Raw genomic sequence first — 18,009 nt, forward strand, 5'->3', positions numbered from 1 at the left:
ATTGCGTATCGCCACCAAAGCCTCCGCATTGCGAATCATCGAATGATCCCCTAATCAAACGGGTAGTCTAGAGGGCGAGAGTGTCAACGTAAGACAAGGTACATGGGAGTCGTTGGCGATCCACAGCGGCGAGCGTCTACGGGATGAAACGGGCGGTCCGGGTGTACTGAGGCTCTCAGCCAAGGGAATACTAGAACGGCACGCAGCCGACGCAGGTACATCATGCGTCACTGCCTAAGTGGGAAGGCGACGAAGACGTGGACTCGAGGATCACCATGTGTCGGTGAAGGGCCTAAGGAGAGAGGTTTCGTTTCGATGTTGCATCTGAACGTCCATTGGTTGAGGCGTCGTCGCTTAGCAGGTCGGCAAAAGGTCCGGACCCCTGTGTGTTTTATGCTGCGTCGCACCTCCGAGCCAATGATCCCTGCATTGCCAGGCCCATTGGTGAGCCGCTTACGGCCTCTCGACGCCTTCAGCTATTGGCGTCCACAATCCGCTCCACCGCGTGTGGGAACGAAGCTTGGTTTCTTACCTGGCGCCGCGTATGCCCTGTCACACCTTCATCCGTTTACTGTGTAAGACTGGCTATCGGAAAGCGCCAGCTTGTCGGTCATGATCTTCGCCAGCTACGACTGTGGGTATCCAAGATATCGCTTCTGGTTGCCGGTTGGGAGCAACAACGCAATCTTCGTCCTCTAGAAATGCAATTGTCAAGCCAGCATGCTACAGGGTCTGCGAAGTCTTGATCTTTTCGGAGTCCTCCTGCATCTTGCCTGTCGTGGAGAAGGGCTGAGTATGCTGCGCCACGACGGCATGTGGAGCGGGTGTGGCATATGTCTCCTTGGGCCATGCGGCATTGAGCTTTAGCCGAGCTCAGTGATAGAGCCGCCCTCGTTCTAACTTGCGAATCGGCACGCCCGCAGCCAGAGCAATGTGACCAACTCTGTCACTGCCGCGCACGTCGCCAACGTATACCTCAAGATCTTTCAGGAGTCTCGCTCTTTCCATCGCATCTAGCGTGGTCCCTCCATCGGGTACCTTGACCCAAGGATTCTCATAGGTCATGCTGGTAACGAAACCAAAGAGTTCCGGTCCTAAAGTCCTGCGCTTCAAGACTAAAGCCACACCACCTGTGATGAGGGTGATCGTGGATGCGGCAAGCAGGAGTGCAAGCCAAGCAAAGTTGCAAACAAAGATCTGTTCTGTAGCGGTGATAATGGCTGATGTTGTCGCTGCAATGAATGGCGATTTAATGTCCTGTGTCTGTTGTTCAAAAGTAGTGTACCAGTCGCTGAAGGTATGCTCGGTGGCCGTCAAGTTCTTCGGTAGGTAAGCATTAATGTCGTCGAACGTATCTGTGTCCGGCCCATAAAGTGATAGGTTTTGAGGTAAGCTACCAAAATAGCCAGTCGGCTGAATACTCAGTTGGTAAAAGGTGTTCATTACCAGACTGAGTCGTTTCGAGAACAAATCGGGGGACACCCGTGAAAGGTTCGTAAACATGACATCGCTAGGTGAGTGGCCGACTTGCTGCACGAATGGAAAGGCCGAAGTGTTGGCCAAGAAGTGCTCGGTTGGGCTCGAACCAGTCGTGAACTTTACTGCGCGAGGAAACTGTTTCGCAAACGCGAACATGATCGTACCATGCTCGAGCCCAGTGAGCGATGTGGAACGAGTATCTTCAAGCGATTTCCGGAGCTTGGTTGTGGCACAAGTGCTCGCTTTACATTGTACGAATGCTTCAACGTGAGTCTGAGACAAAGAGCATGTCGCAATGTTTAGTCCAATCTCGTTGCCACTATTGGTTGTTGCGTATTGTGAGACAAACAGAAGCTCTCGGTTCATGGTAAGCTCTTTTTCGGGCATGAGGGAGGTATTGTAGTTGCCGAAGAACCCGTTTAGACGACCCATGAAGAGGTCCTGGTCGTCTCCGACTTTGATCCCCCATGGAAAACTCCGGGTTGTATCCATGAAGAAAGAGTTGCGATCTCCCATGGGGTTGCCGAAGGGATCATCCTCCTCTTTTTCGAACCATACTTGGCCAGGCGCCATATCGTCCAGCTTAGTATAATTGGTGGTATAGTAATTATCTGAGCCGTTCACGCCAGGGTAAGGCGCTTGTGTAAAGGGCTGACAGTCTAACGCCAAGTACGTGTACTGGAGATTGAAGCTTGAGCTGTCACGGGATGGAAGACCAACAATGGGAAGACCAACCAGAGAAGAATAGTCTTCCGGCGATGAGGCGTCCTTAGGCACCGTATACCAGCCATTGGAATCGGGCGACGACGAGTTGACTGACTGCAAACTGGGTATCTTGACGTTACCCCAGGGATCTTGAGTTCCTAGCTTCGTGGACAGTGGTGCCAATAGTGCTGCGGTATAGAGAGCTCCGGCATCAGCAAACTTCCCATTGTCGATATAGGTTGTTGACAGCCCCCACATAGTTGCTGCTGGTCCGGTAGTCATGTATCGAAGTTTCCCAGATTTATGAGAAGCTCTCAGACTTCTTGTCATCAGTCGAAGTGATGCCTGGCCACCCAGTGGCGAAAGAGCCCACAGGAAGAGAAGGTTCACGCCAACGACTGTAAGTCGTTGCATCAGCAGTTGACTCTCCAAGGTGCCCCAAACAGACTGACTTGCCATGAGCAGTTCAAGTGTCTAAAGACGAATTAGTCACTTGATCCACGACTGCAGCAGCTTCTTGAGGAACCAGCTTCGAGAAGATGTACATACGCTGATTCTGGACCCTCTTTCCACAAGGAACCGCGCAATCATCTTCATGCTTCTTCCCGTTATGGCAGCAAACACGATAGGAAACATTGTTGGGCCCTGCACCTGTCAGTGAACTGTATGATACCGACACATCTTTTTGTTTTACAAGATCCATAGCCGTTTCCACCTCAGACCCGAATGCAGAGCCTTGAGTTGGTTTCCCATTCAGGGTGATCACGGCAACACTAAGAACTACACAAGTTAGATCAGCAATATAGGATGAAACTTGGTAGCTTACGGATGAAGTACAGCGGCAGCAATGCGAGTAAGATGTCTCCCAATGCATAGAGCCATTTCAACCAGGCATGGGCCTTCAATGGCCGAGCTTCCTCAGGCCAACTCCCAACCTTTTCAATTGTAGTCTCCCAAGTCTCAGGTTTCGACGTCGGTTTCGGCTTCGATTTCGCCGCGGTCACCGGCGTCGCATTTGCACCCGCGTCCACTCCGGCATCAACCCTCACTCCTACAGTCGGCAGGCCACGCAAATCATGCCGACGAAGAGGGCTCCAGCGTGAAAACCCGCTAACATCCATGGCTCCCTCTGGTCACACAAAATACGAAGCCGCGTCACCGTGACAAAGTTCTGAAAAGGAGGGGGGTGGACACAACGCTGAGCGGGAAGAAAGCTAAAGGTAGGATGAGGCTGATAGTTCGCACACAGCGAACGACACTTCTTTTGCTGCCGTATACCCATCCTATACGGCGTAGTACCAGAGCGAATCCTTAGCATAGGGTTAAATGAAATTTCCACTCGACATTTTAGGAGCGCGCTTCCTGAAGTCTCAGGTTGAACTTAGGGCGTTCCTGACGAATCGGTTTGCGTGGGGTGAAACGCGAAGCGCTTGGGCGGGTCTTGCTAAGCCATTCTTCGGGACATGTGGAGAAATCGCGAATCTATCACATTGCATGTTGGCATTCGTGCGACACTGCTTGCGGGAATGATGAGAGGCTCGGGCCGGGATGAGGCGAGTTTAGAATTGGTGGTTTGGTGGAGGAAGCTGGAGGGTAGTGCCGTTGTGAAGTTGGTGCAGCGCGAGAGTGTAGGGCTGAAGCGGCAGGCGCGACTACATCGCGTCCGGAGGCTCGCATCTCTGCTCGTCCCTCACTATGACATGCTATCATCATGCTATGAGGCACAGTATTAGACTGCAAACACATTTGATGTATACTATGATGGGAAATCTATCTTGTAATGAGGCTGCACTACGAAGATGCGAGCTAGCTGCTGGGGTTATCACGGAAATCAAACTCAATACCAAGCCTTTTGGCGCCCGCTACGATGCAGAATGATGCCGCCTTCATGATGGACAAATATTACGCCAAACTGATAAATCCCACCTCCACTATGATCCTCGAAACCGGACTAGGTATCGAAGCTCAACCTCGGCTTGCAAGCATGCGATCCACGAATTGAACGTAGAAGTTGCGCCATTCCTTTTCTTTCTTCTGTCCCTCGAACGAGCCGGCGAGGGTGCGCATGTATTGGTCCGCGCCGTCGTCGCCCACTCCCATGCCACCAAGATCGCTCTTGAGTCGCTCCACGTACGGTTCGCCAACCTTCTTAATGATCTCGTGCTGCAGGTTGGCGGCCTCAAAAAGGACTTGCTTTGCCTGCGCGTCTTTCGAGTTGAAGCCCGGCGATGCCGGAATTGACCATGCCAACGGAGAAAACTTATCTACCACGTAGTTGTCGAAACCCGGCAATGGTGCTTGAGCAGTGTCGGGAGATGTGGGTGTTGCGTTCGCGCCAGGCCCGACTTTGTCGGGTCCGCCCCACACCGTGATCATGCGGATAAGAACAAAGATTGCAAGGCGCGCGGTAGGGTAGTCGTGTGTGTCGCGAGCGAACGTTTCGATCGAAGAAATTATGGGCTCGAATGTCGCTTGATTTACTGCGGAACGTTAGCAGTGTCAAGTCTATATTTGATGTCGTCGACTTACCATTGCTGACGAACACAGACCCGAGACCTTGGTTGAGAACAACGACGATGAAGTTCAGATACTCTCGACGGAGCTCAGCTAGTTGAATCTCGTCATCTGTACCCGAAGGAACTACAGCTAGTGCAGTAAATATGCGTTGCAAGACTGGACTCATGACGGTATCCAGAATGCCAGCGATCTCTGACTTGAAGGTGAAGACGACCTGACCAAGCACTTTGAGGAAGGTACTGATCTCGTCCATGGAAGAACTCAAAGAAAGGAGTCCTTCGATCCAGGATGGCAGCTGTTGTAGCAGACGCGAGCCTAATACGGCAATCATGCGCGAGAAAGCGAATCTTGCAGCGTGTCGAATGGAGCCAGATGAGTTCAGTGATTCAACGGCGACGAGGATAGCTTCAGATGCTTTGACGAACTCATCCGCCACCTCACTCTGGGGCGCGACGCTGTTGTTGTTTGACGGTACCCAGTCTGAGTAGCCTCGAGCTAGCGTACCTATGGCCATGATGATATGGTGGATTTGGAGTATAGCCCGCTCATCACCATTCCTCGCCTGGGGAAGAGTCTGTTGCATGTCTGAGAACAGAGGGCTCATGATGGTCTGCGCGTAGAGTCTCTTGTTCTCCGCGGAGACGGTGTTGGACGAAGCGATGCAGCCCACGGCTTCGAAAAGGTACAGCTGCGAGTCAAACAGCGCATCCGCCGACTGATCCTCTTCATCGGACGACATCTCATCTTCTGAAGTATCTGGTAGCTCAGCTTTGATGGCAAGCAAGTCTCCAACCGCTTGAATGATGTCGTAGGAGACGTTGCCTAGTTGGGCCCGTAGATGCTTGACTAAGCGTTGAAAAAGATACCAGGATCGCGAGCGGACCTTGACATGGTTGCTATGGGTAAGGTTGACAAAATTCTCAAGTACCTTGGGGATGAGGCCAGGATTCTGCTCGAAGAACTGATAGTAGCGTACGCATATCTCCATATACTGCAGTTGAACAGCAGGGTGCGGGTAGCTTGCTAGACCAGATTCGACCATGCTGTTCATCATATTCACGAGTTGCTGAGCTGCAGCCGATGAGGGCTCGCGTTTCGCATACAGTCCCTGGTTTCTGACTGCAAGTTCTCCAAATAGATACATCTCATACAGAGCCAATTCGAGGTCGCGCCAGTTCAGGGATTGATCGCCTTGAGATAGGCGTCCAAAGGTTCCGTTGACTAAGCGACTGAGTGTCTCGATGTAGTAAGGCTCGTCGATGGCGGTTACTGTTTGTTGCAGGACGTGGAGGCGTCTGCGGAGATCGAGGAACTCTGCTTCGTCTGTCTGTTCGCCTTCCTCACCCCATGAGGCTGTCTCGTCATACTTCATTTTTGCAATGATCGCATCTAGAACGGGTGGTAATACTGCGGCGTATTGTGGAGGTATCGATCCAGACTTCTTTTGCAATTTGCGGAGGAACGTAAGAAGATCTGTAAGAGATGGGATGACAGTCGAGCAGACCTCGTCGTATTGGTCAGCGAAGAAACGTAAAAGGTAAGGCGTGAAGATGCGAATGAGATCGTCTGCGCGTTGCCGAACATGCTCCTCGACAGCCTCGTTCTCTAGTATCTTTACGATATCGAATACGATGTTGTTCACGAGCTTAGCGACAGTCTCGGCGAGGTCGTTGTCGTAGTTCGAGCTGTTGAAATCGGCCAGAGCTGGGCTGCTGATCAGCTGGCCGACGACTTCGGAAAGATTTAGGAAAGTGATTAATTCAATCTTATCCGATGGGCTCATCTTCTTCCCGACGATCTCTGAGAATGTATCGATTGCCGCATCGCGCACCTTTCCAGCAGCGCTCTCGGGATCAGCGATTCCTTGTTGGCCCGCCATTTCCAGGAAAGTTGTGATCATGGCTTGGTTGACAATCAAGTTGATGTCGGTCCAACTAACCCAGCGCCCGATAGTCTCCAGGCACATCTTCACAAGATTCAGGTCTGTCTCCCTCCACTTCGCGAGTATTTCTTGCCAAGATAACGAGATCTTCTGCGCGTCCCGTTGCCGGATGAGGTCTTTCAGCTCTGTGTTGCGCTTCTTCTCGTCCTCTGGGCGGGCGACCAACTGGTCAGCGATTTCGTCGTGCACTTGACCGAGCATGCGAAGGTATAGCAACGTCGTGGCTGTATTGACGTTTCCGATGGTAGACTGGTCGCCAGCCAAGGCACGGAAATCGTCGAAGAAGGACTGCCATGAGGAAGGGTATAGAGCTACGAAGAGATAAGTGACAGTCTGCATCAGCTTGTTCTGGATATGGCTTGTGTCTGCAGCTCCACTGCCCGGGACGTAGGATCGGTGGATATGGCCCATGAGGGTATCCTTGATGTACGCAAGACTCTGCTCATCGAGGCGATGTTCTTGGATCGCGTTGTTCACAAGGTCGAGCGACGTATGGCGGACAAAGTCGGTGGGACGAGGGTCGCGCGCGAAGAGTGTGAGGGCAGCTTGCCATGCGGAGCCTTCGGCACGGAGCTGGTTCAGGTATTCGATAGCCTGACCGCGCAGCTCCTGGCTCGACGTCGGATTTGCGGCGATCTGGATGGCATTCTCGACCTTTGACATGGAGTGTGAGCATATGCTTCATGGATCGGGCAAACAATGGTACGTACCTGGCCCTCCATTTCCTCGTGTTGTCAAAGCTGAGCAAGCAGGGTTGAGTCACAGGTTGAGTCGGTGTGGTCTGCCCTATAGATTGTACATCGGACGTGGTGGGGTAGGAACTATGAGCGGATTGGTATGCTACCGGACCATGGAGCAAACTGTGGAAGACTGCATCACGAAAGCGTTACAGCGGTGTAGGCAGAGGCGGGGCACGAGGGGCTGACGTACGGCGTGTGCAAGGGTTCGTGCGTGAAAGAAACAATGACCAGAGCTCAGGGTCTATGTGCCAGGCGATTAGGGTACCGACTGGGAAAAGCAAAAGTTGTTCTCCGTCTTCGTCGAGGCGTCGAGGCCGAAAACAGCTGTGCAATGACTGAAGTGGCAGCGCCAAGCCCGGGCCTGGTGGGATGTTCTCGCGCCCAATTTGACCGTGTGACACGTGCGCACGAGATTTTGGTTTCGACACCGCCACGCGCATTGCTGAAGTTTTAATCGTGTATGAGAGTCCCCATATGGAGAGCCAGCAACGCAGTCGTCCCTCTATCATGCTTATACATTTGAAGCCCGCACTCTATGGCGAGTTCACGGCGGCAAGAGCTGAGATACAATTCGGTGTTCACGTGCAAAAAGTTGATCAACCCAATAAATCACGAATGAGTAGTCAAGTCTTTCCAGATGTGTACGGATTCTATTAGGTTCTATAGTTTCTCTCTGATACACGAGCCGCTTCTGTAGTAGTGAGCAGACTGCTATTACAATCGGTGTCACGTCTACTTACTATGCGCCTAGATGCTTCGCCGCCCACTCGACGTGATCGTCAGCAAATGTGGCCATGAAGTAGTAGCTGTGATCGTAATCGGGCTGCATGCGCAGTTGAATGCCCTTGTCATTGCCAGCTTCCTTGGCTGCCTTGACGAAGTTCTCCGGTAGAAGCTGGCCTTGCTTGTAGAAGTTGTCTCCAGTGCCCTAGCTCAGTTAGTAAAACGACACAAGACTGTCGCATATGATACGCACCACATCGATGAGCATCTCAAGAGGACCCTTCCATTGCTTGACCAGCTCTGACGCATCATGCTCCTTCCACTTTTGTTGCTGGTCCTCGCCAAAGTATCCCTTGAAAGCTTTTTGGCCCCATGGGCAGTTGATGGGGTTGGCGATGGGTGCGAATGCAGAGACAGACTTGTACATGCCGGGGTTCTTGAGGAACTATCGATGGTGGTCAGTCTAGTCCTCCTGGTATGCAAGCAGCTGACCAACCAGTGTCAATGCGCCGTGTCCACCCATGCTGTGCCCTGTGATGCTGACTTTGCTGGAATCTAGCTCTTTGAAAGACGAGAACAGCGCTTCGGGGAGCTCTTTGGTGATGTATGAGTACATGTTGTAGCCCTTTGACCATGGCTCCTTGGTGGCATCGACGTAGAAACCTGCGCCTGACCCGAAGTCGTATGACTCGTCTTCACCTTCGATCTGTAGGCCCCCTAGTGAGTGGGTTAGTCAAATGCTCCGCGTATAGTCTCACGGTAGGCACGCACTCGGTGAAGTATCAGGGTACACGACAGCGATGCCATGTTTGGCTGCGCCGTGCTGGAAAAACCCCTTTTCTGAGCAGTTGTTGCCGGTGCATGTGAGGCCGGAAAGGTAGAAGAGAACTGGGACCTTGGCGCCGGACTTGAGTGCTTGTGGAGGCAGGAACACGTTCAGCTCCATGTCGGTGTTTGTGCTTGAAGACTTGTGCTTCAACTTGAGAAGCTTGCCGCCGAAGGATGCGATGGTGCCTGTGGTTTCGAAAGACATCTTGGACAATGTGGTATAGCGAGAAAAACGAACAGTAGGAGGTTGGAATGCAAACGCAGGTAGAGGGGCCCTTGGAAGTTTTGTGAGCAGGCGCATTGAGTGACGTTGTGCCTGAAATTAGTGCGGGGGACGAATAGCTATGTCGAGCTACCCCACCTCCCTCTAGACTTTTGGCTTGTTACAGAAATCTTATCCGCGGATCCGCACAGCCAACGGACAAGGCTTGGAATTAACGGAGATCGGGTGAGACTCGGGATATAATTGCGCAACCACTCAGAGACTCCTTTCGCCGAAATACCCCATATTTAGCCAAACAAAACTCCATAGCAAATGCAATCAGCCACACCACGCTTCATGTCAGAAGCTCTTCGCAAGTCCAGTCCTCGTAGAAACCATCGGGGAGGTACCGCCGTACAACAAGGGGAATCTTCTTCTCTTGGAGCTCTTTCGCAGCAATTTGCAGAGGGTCCGTCATTCCCTCTACGTCGATCAGCACGGGAGCGTTACCACTGCAATCTCATTAGTCCTTGTACATACACCCTCCCTCTGAAGGTAGTCTACCTGATCTGAAGTGCTCTTGTGCCCAAGACGCGTGCCTTCTCGTACTTTGTCATGTATGGGGTGGTTGTGCGCTTGTCGTTCGGAACCTTCTTGTCCTTTTCGCTTGTGACTGTGTTCTTGGAGGCTTCCTTGGCAGCAGCTGCCGCGTTGGCATCGCCAGATACTACTACGTTGTCGTCGTTGGGTTCGGCATTGTCTGGGTCTTCACCGCCGCCAGGCTGGTCGTCTTCGTCGTCCATCAGATCAGGCTCGGCCTCTTCGTCGAACTCGATGAGGGGCTCGTCACTACTGAAGTTAGAATCGGCGGGACTGTCTCCTACCGTTCCCCTAGCTGATGCGCCCGGTGGAGGAAACCCAGAGATGGAGCTGAACGTACATGTCACCGGCGCCGCCGTCGTAGTCGTCACCGCCATAGTCGGACATGTTTGCAGCAGGTTTCTACGCGCGTGCGTGTCTCTGGAAGGGATGCCGAGAGATGGAGAGGTACGCGTGGAGTATGGGGTGTATGCCTGGTGCGATGCGACTGGCAAAGAAAGTTCGCGATCAGAAATCGCAGGGGTCGGCGTCTGCACTAGCGTGGGAAATCTTGGCGGTCGCAAAATACAGTGGAGCTCGACTTTCGTCCATGGTTCTGCGCATCCACGAGCCGCCTTGCAACCACGCGCACGTTGTATGCAATACTATGGCGCCGAAGCGGAGAAACACCGAAGACGCTGGTGTGGCGCCACAGAAGAGGTCTCGCAACAGTACCGTAACCCCGAGCACCGTGACGTCGATCCTGAAGGCTAACATTCTCGGAGGTGTTGCGGAGGACAAACCCGACCAGGACTATACGACAGACGACTCTGCTGATTACAAGGTCAATTTCACCGACAACGGCACTTTGAGGGCAGAGAGCGAGGCCCGTCGCCAATGGAACTACGTCTGCCCAACCTGCTCGCAACGCTTCAACCGACCATGTCGCCTCGAGACACACATGCGAAGCCACAACAAGGAGCGACCATTTATCTGTACCGAGCCCGGCTGCAACAAGACGTTCCCTCGTAAAGACCACTTACAGCGTCACCTCAAGAACGCCCATAGCGACCCTGCGACCGAGCGGACATTCACATGCGATTGGACCGGGTGTGGCAAGAGTTTCACCTCCAACGGCAGGCTCCAGAGGCACAGAGACGTCCACGAGTCCAAATTCTACTGTACCGACTTCCCCCCCTGCAACGAGGCTTTTAGGAAGGCGAAGGCGTTGGAGGCACACGTCAAGATCCAGCACATGGACGTCAAGCCCTTCACTTGTTCTCACGTGGATCAAGAGACCGGCGAGAAATGCGCGAGTGGCTTTCAGACCGAGGGCGCATTACAACGGCATATGGGCAAGACACATGCAGACATACAAGGGCAGGGCCACTTCTGCATGCTGTGTGCGACGGCTGGAGTAGACGCGGACACAATGCAGAGCGAGTCTGTTGACACATCCACCATCCCGCCACACTTACCGTCTTTCGCGACAAAAGACGAGCTGAACGTGCACACCGCCGAGTGTCACCCACCTATATGTACACAGTGCGGTCAGAAGTTCAAGACTGCATCCAATCTCAAGACACACTTCGACACCGTCCATGGGCATCCACAAGACCAAACGCAGTTCGCTTGTCCCAGACTAGGCTGTGAGAGTGTCTTCAATCGGAAACACAACCTCACTGTTCACATTCAGACGGTCCACGACAAGCAGTTCAGGTACTCATGTACCCCCGATGCTCTGCAGAATTCAAAACACCCAGATCTCCAAGCCTGGAACGGAGAGAATGCCTGTGGCGCCTCCTTCAAGGCCAAGTCGTCTCTCGATCAGCATGTTCGGAAAAATCATCTTGGTCTCGGCAACCGCAAGCAGCTCCGGAAGGCCGCAAAGTCAAAGAAGAAGCCGGAGCCTTCGATGCTTACCATGCTTACCGGTGTTGGCTATGAGCAAGGCCGCGAGGTGCCCTGTTTGGTGAAGACGTGCGAGTACCGCTTCTACATGGACCGTGATTTACGCCGTCATCTGCTCGCAGAGCATTATATTCCCGAGGACGAGATCGAAGACATGATACAGGAGCGCGATGCTGTCAGTGGGGGGCAGTTCTGGATTGGTGGGTTCGACGACTCAATGAGCATGTTCGACTCTGCTACGCCCAGCATCCCAGAGACGCCTGCTCCATACCTCATGGAGAGCAACATGCCGATGCTACCATATTCTGACTTGAAGAGCATGGATGGGCAAAATGCTTTATTCGATCAGCAATTCGACCAGCTCTCACTCATAAAGGATGACGCTGAGATGGACATGGCGATGGGGTTGGGTCACCTGCCACCAGCCACGGACGCCCAAGAGAGTTTACAATGGGACATGCTAGCCCCCGTTGAGCAGTACAACAGCGATCTCTCTCGTGGCTGAGACAGCGATGCCTGTCAGAGCTGCCGAATGCAATCGTCTGTGGAAGTTGGTGGAGGTTTTCCCATGCCCGATGTGATGGCCGTCAATGATGTTTTCACGAGTTTCACGAGTTAGCAAGATACCCAAATAGTAATTAAATCATGTCAAATACGGGAGCGTCCGATACTCCTGCCATGAACCCCAGATCGCAAACTTCCCCATTCGGCCTGTCAATCATGCCAAGCCGTCGATTCTAGCGAACGGCGTTCGGTCGCTACTCGATCGCCGTAGGGGCGGGGAAAAGCTCCGTAGGATCCAGGCGATCGGGCTGCTAGTCCTAGTCTGCCACACCTCTTCTTCACGCCCAAAGCTATGGTTCACTAGTCGATGAGATTGTATTAGCAGAGACCTTATTCTAGTGTGGGCGCCTGGGTCAGACCAGATCTATGGGAGTATCGTTACATTTATATTTTGGCTTTCCAGAGACGGTGGGTTCAGTGGCTGCAGACTTCATTGTAAATCATCTCATTACAATATAACGTATATCTAGTTATCCAATCAAACAAGATTGGTCTGTTACATATAAGCGGAGCATCTCTCGTGATAACAACATCTAAAAACCGTGTGTAGAAAATGCGTCTTCGCAAAGGTACAAAAAGGGTATAAAGTCGCGAAGATGGAAACCCGCCGATGCCGCAAAGGATGGAGAATGACTGCGCGTCTGAGCATTTGTGTTCAAGTAAACGCCTCGCTACGCTGTAAGATGCTGACGAAAATGGTGGTGCTGCCCAAATCAACGTCAATGGAACGAACAGATATCGCACAGACGGGAGGTGCGATGTTTCAGAAATCAAGAGCAGCCAAGGCCGTCGCATCATGCCGCGGCCTTGATGTACTGAGCTAGCAAACTTGCTTCGGGTATGGAAATCGTGTGATCCGCTTTGCGAGGTGGCCAGTCTTCGTGTTCGAGTTCTACCGTCAGAGTCGTGTTGTGCTGCGCTTCCCAGTCTCGCCGCCATATTTCAAACCTGAGATCCCACCTTTGTAGAAGCCTCTTTCTTCTTAATTCGATAACGGTTTCAAGCCTTGCCAGCTCCTTTTGATATTCCGCTTCTTTTGCAAACTTCTTTTTCTCGTGCTCAATGCCTAATTGCTGCAGCTCTGCTTCTTGTGCTTCTAGTCTTCGTGCGGTGTCCATCTCTTGCCTTGCTCGTAAGACGTTGATTGCACTCGCGTGTCGTCTGGGAAGATCCTGTTGGATTAATCTTTGGTGGTCCAGCTTCTTCAAGTCTTCCTCCGACACAGCATGCACACGCTCTTGGTTGCTTCTCGTACGTAGGCAATACGCCTCAATATACTTTAGGGCTGTTGCTACGTTCTGTGTCTCTTGAGATTGTGCTTTCAACAGGTCGTGTTCAGCGAGAAGTTGTCGTTCTTCTAATCGCTCCAGGTCCTCATTGTGCTACATCGCTTGAGTCAGCTGACGTATATCACATCAACACGAATTATACTTACCTGTCCGATCCGTTCGTTCTTATCAATCTCAAGCTGTGCTCCCAATTGTTGCATTGAACAATACTGGTATGCTAACAAGGCTTTTCTTTGGCTGCACTCGAACAGCGAGACACGTGCGAGCTCTTCCTTCTGTTGTGTCCTGTAACTTATAAAAGCCTCTTTAGCTAACACCAAGCCGATGCTGATCGCCTCGTGTCGGGTGCGCCTCATTGAAGATTGTAGCAAAGTGGAGGAAATGTCTGAAACTAGAGAGTCGACTATGGGATGTGAACTGTCAGCAGTTGAGGTCGCAATTTCGCAGTAGCCAGAGTCACGGGAAAGAGGCTCAGGCAGCTCGGTAGCAGTCTCCATAGCGAGCCTTGGATCGTCTTTTGCTGAGACGCGCTCCAGAATGGATTGCGGTAATGCGCTTCCACAGCAGTCGGGCGCTACGTGTGCGCCTCTCTTTGATGACTCTTGTATATGTGCGCGAACGTCGGCGTCAGACGATATGTGACCGCATACCAGCTTTGCGCCTCGAGGCCTGCTGTGATATCCGTGGTGCGGCGCGGACGTGGTGCAAGTACTACTAAAAAGACTTAGTAGGAAGCTGTCATAAGTCACTGTCCATAACGTACCCTGAATCCCTTCTGAACATGGAGAAAATGACGGAGCCCCGTTTCTTCCTTGGTTGCGCTTGCTGTGACGAGGCTGAGCTGGAGATGGCGGAAGGTGTGATGGACAGTGTCGATGATTGTCTTGACTGGAAATCAGATTCGGGACGGTCAACAAAGTCTCGAGACTTCTCAACAGGTGACGTAATCTGTGAGCGTGCTGGAGGTACCCTTCTTGTGGTTGAGCCGTCAGTGGAGAAAATGTGGTCTCTGGAAGTTCGGGAAGGCGCGGACGTGAAGCTTGTTGACTGCGTTTCTTGAGAGTGAATTGATCTGGAACTTCTCTGATCGCTATCCAGCGTCATAGTCGAGATTGCGCGAGAGATGGTTTCTGGCGGGGGTACGAAACGATAAGGATCGGGGATACCAGATTCGCGAGCAAGCAGCGCCACCTCGGCGTCGAGATGGTCCTCATTCTGATTCATAGGCAGACCCAAGGCTTCGGCCAGATATATAGCATCGTCAAATATGGGAGCCGTGCCGAGCGCAACGGTTTCGTCCCATATACGGTCAGGCATTGCGCCGGAGCGCGCATGCACTTGGCTGTTGACTGATGTCAAGAGGTCGCTACCAAGACATGCGAGCGGCGCAAGGGTAGTCTCTTCTTGCGCAGGACAGGCGGCACCGTTGGGAGGGCGGCACACAAGCTTGGACGACTAACAGAGGGGTGCAGCAAACAGAGGGCGGGTCAGGTGTCGAGGACGCACGACGGTGTGAGAACCTTGGAAGTGTGGTTGACATACGGATGGAAGGAGTGGGCGCTAGAGCATGGAAGACGGGCGCCCACACGCCCACTCTGCAGCAGGTGGATCATCTGCTGATGCTGCATTCAGCATGTCGCCTGCAAGCCATCCCACCCGCCAAACACCGATATGACATCTGTCCATGGCCCGCTAATGAGTTTGCGCGCGCCCGTCGAACGCGGCTATCCGACCGACGTTGCGCCGTCCTTTTCGTCATGTCGCACTTTACATGTTTCGCGCCGCCAATCAGGCCCGCTTAGTGACGAGCTAAGTACCGTTGATATCACTTCGGCTGTCATGGCGGTGACGTGCATAGTTCGGCGCCTGTCAGTTCTCCATCTACGACTCGTAGTGGTGTAGCCGGAATACTGTGCCGGGAGCCCACTAGGTGGTTGGAGGATAGCTTCGGCATTGCCGCTTAGTTGCCATGATTTCCGATGTTCTGATGTTCCACCTAGGTGGTAGCCGTCCGTGTCGGGGTCATCCTGGAGCATGTGAAGATGATAATTCGGTTGCGACGTTGGTGATACTGCGCAGGGGCTATCGAGAATAAGAAGCGGTCGGATACGCACAACTGTCCAATTTGGTTTCAGCCTGTAGTCGTCGATCACACCGCCGCCTTGATGACGCAGGTGGTGGTCGTTGGCGCATGCTCCACCTGAGTGTACGAATTCGACCCAGAGTACACGCATTTGTATTGCAAGCTTCGTGATGGGCACTACTCTACTGTCCTAAGCGACTACCAAATCGCATGTTGTACATATGCAGCCAAGGCACGCAAGCAAATCTGGTACAGTACACAACAGACATGGACCGAGCTACCGGAAAGCCTTCCACACCCAGCAAATCGTCCTGATGTCGCAAGTGAAAAGACGGGTTGAATTCATTAATAGTAGCTTATAACGGCTCGCTCATATGACGTAATGGTGATCATAAGCCAGGCCCGAAAGTGAAACATGCGACAAAAGAAATATATATAGATACATGTGAGAAGTGCGCAGCCTCGTATGCAATGGCTGCTCGTCCAGTTCGATGCCAGACCGAGCTGGTAGAAACGCCTGAAAATGCCGTAGCCATGAAGCGCAAATCTACCCAGAGATAAGGACCCAAAGCAAGAAAACTAAGACTTGTTAGTATGTTGTCAATGTACGAGTGTGCGGGTATACGTACAAATCATCAGCACACCAAACATCTTTGCGACAAGCCACCTGTTGCCTTGCACGCGGCTCCAGTACTTCATCAGCTCACGCTGGGCACCCTCGACGTTGTCTACAACGTCTTCGGTGTTGGCGTCAATGCGCTGGATCTGTTCTCCTTGTTCGGACACCATCTGGGCGAGCTGGCTGAAGATGCCTCCTAGTTCTTGAATAGTAGACTCTATCGACTCAATTGCTCGCCCCCTCTCTTGGATGTATGCGTTCTGGGGCTGGGCCTCTTCCATGAGCAGTAGTTGTGCGTCCGATTGCGGTGCGCCTCGCGTCAGAGCTGACGACCCAGAAGGTTCGAGCGAGAGCAGGTCTTGCTGCGCTGCATTGGTATTCCGGGCGAAGCCTCCTGGTGATCGACCTCGCTGGGGTGTTTGGTAAAGTGGAGAATCTGTCCGGCCTGGCTCGAGGTTGCTGTGGGATTGCTGCGCAGCTGTTGACAGGAATTGCTCCGTGCGGGATCGCGATGCCTGCATGTTCTTTGTTCGCACCTCCAAGACGTCCTTGAAGTTGGTCCCCACGTTGGTTAGTTTGTCGGACAACAGCTTGACGACTTGGCCGTTGTGCTCTCCTTCTTGGTCCACACCGGGTTTCGCCTTGGGGTGTTGCTTCGAGTTCATCTGCTGCAGTGCCCGCACCTGGCCTGACAGTGCAGTCATGTCCTGCTTGATGACAAAGGTGAGCTCGTCAAACTCGACTGGCCGATCGTCAAACAGCGTCTTGCGCTTGGCCAGCTGTGAAAGGCGCTCGAGCTTCTGCATGGTGCTCGCAACACCCCGCGCGACGTCGGCCGCATTGCGCGCAAATTCAGAGCGCTGACGCCGGGGGTTGGCATCTGCCTGTGTCTTCTCTTGTGCTGTGAGGAGCGACTGCCGTTGCGCGCCCGTCTTGGATTGCGCTTGCCGCCGACGAGCCTGTGCAAGAATCGAGCGGAACTCGTCGGTGCGGTCCTGTATCGACACAGCCATGTTGACGATTCGTTGTGGTGGGAGGGAGGGCGAGGGCGGAAAAGGGGAGGCGCACCACCTGTGGGCAGGACAGCAGGCGCTGCGGATGCACAGGCGACGTGGAAGTTGCGCCGAGGCGGGTGGCAGATTCGTGTGCAGTCGCGGATTTGCTCAGGCCCCGTTTGCTCGAGGATCCAAGGCAGCCACGGGCGAGATGCAATTGTGAGGTGATGGCGCGCGACACGCGGTTCGTAGACGGGGCGTGCGAGAGCTGGCGGCGGCGGCGGCGGGGTTTGGCCTGGAGGAGTGACGAGAGACGCGGGATGCAGTCGTGCGCGGCGGTGGATCGGAAGCGGCGTGTTCCTGGCGAGTCGGGCAGAGAAAAGCGGAATGTGTTGAGGGTCGGGGTGAAATGGGGAATGGGGAAACGTAGTTAGTTCCGCGTCGGCCAAACTTGGACGCCCTGCGCCACACCTCCACGCCGCCATACTGGCCGTAGACCCGTCAGACCGCGCGGAGCAGCTGCGTCAAGGGGAGTTGGTCGCTAGCTCTCCTTGCTCCTCCACCGCGTCCTCTGCGCCCATCCTCGCCTGCCCAGCTGCTCCCGTCGAGTGCGCCGTTGTCGTGATCACGTCGGGCCTTTCGCACGCGCAGGCAGGTGACGTATCCCCCGGAAGCTTGGTCGAGCCCTCATCAACCCTCCCGCCCGGCTCCAGCCACGCTGTCTATCACCACTCCGGCCACCTGCACCACCACTGCCTCGCTCCCCCGGCCCCCACCGTTGTCGCAGACTCCATCTCGGCAGGCTGCCCCTCGTGTCTCCCGGTTGCATGCGC

General features: G+C 53.5%; 7 protein-coding genes across 7 annotated transcripts; 1 reads left to right on the forward strand and 6 right to left on the reverse strand.

The window, feature by feature from the left end:
* Positions 1–873: 873 nt before the first annotated feature.
* Positions 874–2,442, reverse strand: J4E84_002846 (uncharacterized protein; the record flags this gene model as incomplete). The annotated part of the gene is made up of 1 exon (XM_049385465.1): positions 874–2,442. The coding sequence occupies one exon, from the start codon at positions 2,440–2,442 to the stop codon at positions 874–876; it is 1,569 nt and encodes a 522-aa protein (XP_049246342.1).
* Positions 2,443–4,149: 1,707 nt separating this feature from the next.
* Positions 4,150–7,306, reverse strand: LOS1 (pre-tRNA nuclear export protein; the record flags this gene model as incomplete). The annotated part of the gene is made up of 2 exons (XM_049385466.1): positions 4,150–4,664; positions 4,714–7,306. 2 exons carry the CDS (start codon positions 7,304–7,306, stop codon positions 4,150–4,152), a joined length of 3,108 nt encoding a protein of 1,035 aa, XP_049246343.1.
* Positions 7,307–8,122: 816 nt separating this feature from the next.
* J4E84_002848 (uncharacterized protein) lies at positions 8,123–9,139 on the reverse strand (the record flags this gene model as incomplete). Its single annotated transcript, XM_049385467.1, has 4 exons — positions 8,123–8,311; positions 8,360–8,551; positions 8,603–8,823; positions 8,878–9,139. The coding sequence occupies 4 exons, from the start codon at positions 9,137–9,139 to the stop codon at positions 8,123–8,125; spliced, it is 864 nt and encodes a 287-aa protein (XP_049246344.1).
* Positions 9,140–9,491: 352 nt separating this feature from the next.
* Positions 9,492–10,123, reverse strand: J4E84_002849 (uncharacterized protein; the record flags this gene model as incomplete). Its single annotated transcript, XM_049385468.1, has 3 exons — positions 9,492–9,648; positions 9,701–9,985; positions 10,077–10,123. The coding sequence occupies 3 exons, from the start codon at positions 10,121–10,123 to the stop codon at positions 9,492–9,494; spliced, it is 489 nt and encodes a 162-aa protein (XP_049246345.1).
* A 202-nt stretch (positions 10,124–10,325) lies between these two features.
* J4E84_002850 (uncharacterized protein) lies at positions 10,326–12,131 on the forward strand (the record flags this gene model as incomplete). The annotated part of the gene is made up of 1 exon (XM_049385469.1): positions 10,326–12,131. One exon carries the CDS (start codon positions 10,326–10,328, stop codon positions 12,129–12,131), a length of 1,806 nt encoding a protein of 601 aa, XP_049246346.1.
* An 853-nt stretch (positions 12,132–12,984) lies between these two features.
* On the reverse strand, positions 12,985–13,679 carry J4E84_002851 (uncharacterized protein; the record flags this gene model as incomplete). Its single annotated transcript, XM_049385470.1, has 2 exons — positions 12,985–13,572; positions 13,626–13,679. The coding sequence occupies 2 exons, from the start codon at positions 13,677–13,679 to the stop codon at positions 12,985–12,987; spliced, it is 642 nt and encodes a 213-aa protein (XP_049246347.1).
* A 2,430-nt stretch (positions 13,680–16,109) lies between these two features.
* J4E84_002852 (uncharacterized protein) lies at positions 16,110–17,194 on the reverse strand (the record flags this gene model as incomplete). The annotated part of the gene is made up of 2 exons (XM_049385471.1): positions 16,110–16,141; positions 16,192–17,194. 2 exons carry the CDS (start codon positions 17,192–17,194, stop codon positions 16,110–16,112), a joined length of 1,035 nt encoding a protein of 344 aa, XP_049246348.1.
* Between the last annotated feature and the right edge of the window lie 815 nt (positions 17,195–18,009).

The sequence above is a fragment of the Alternaria hordeiaustralica genome (assembly GCF_023758085.1).
Source record: "Alternaria hordeiaustralica strain BMP 2776 chromosome Unknown scaffold_4, whole genome shotgun sequence".
Lineage (NCBI taxonomy): Eukaryota > Fungi > Ascomycota > Dothideomycetes > Pleosporales > Pleosporaceae > Alternaria > Alternaria hordeiaustralica.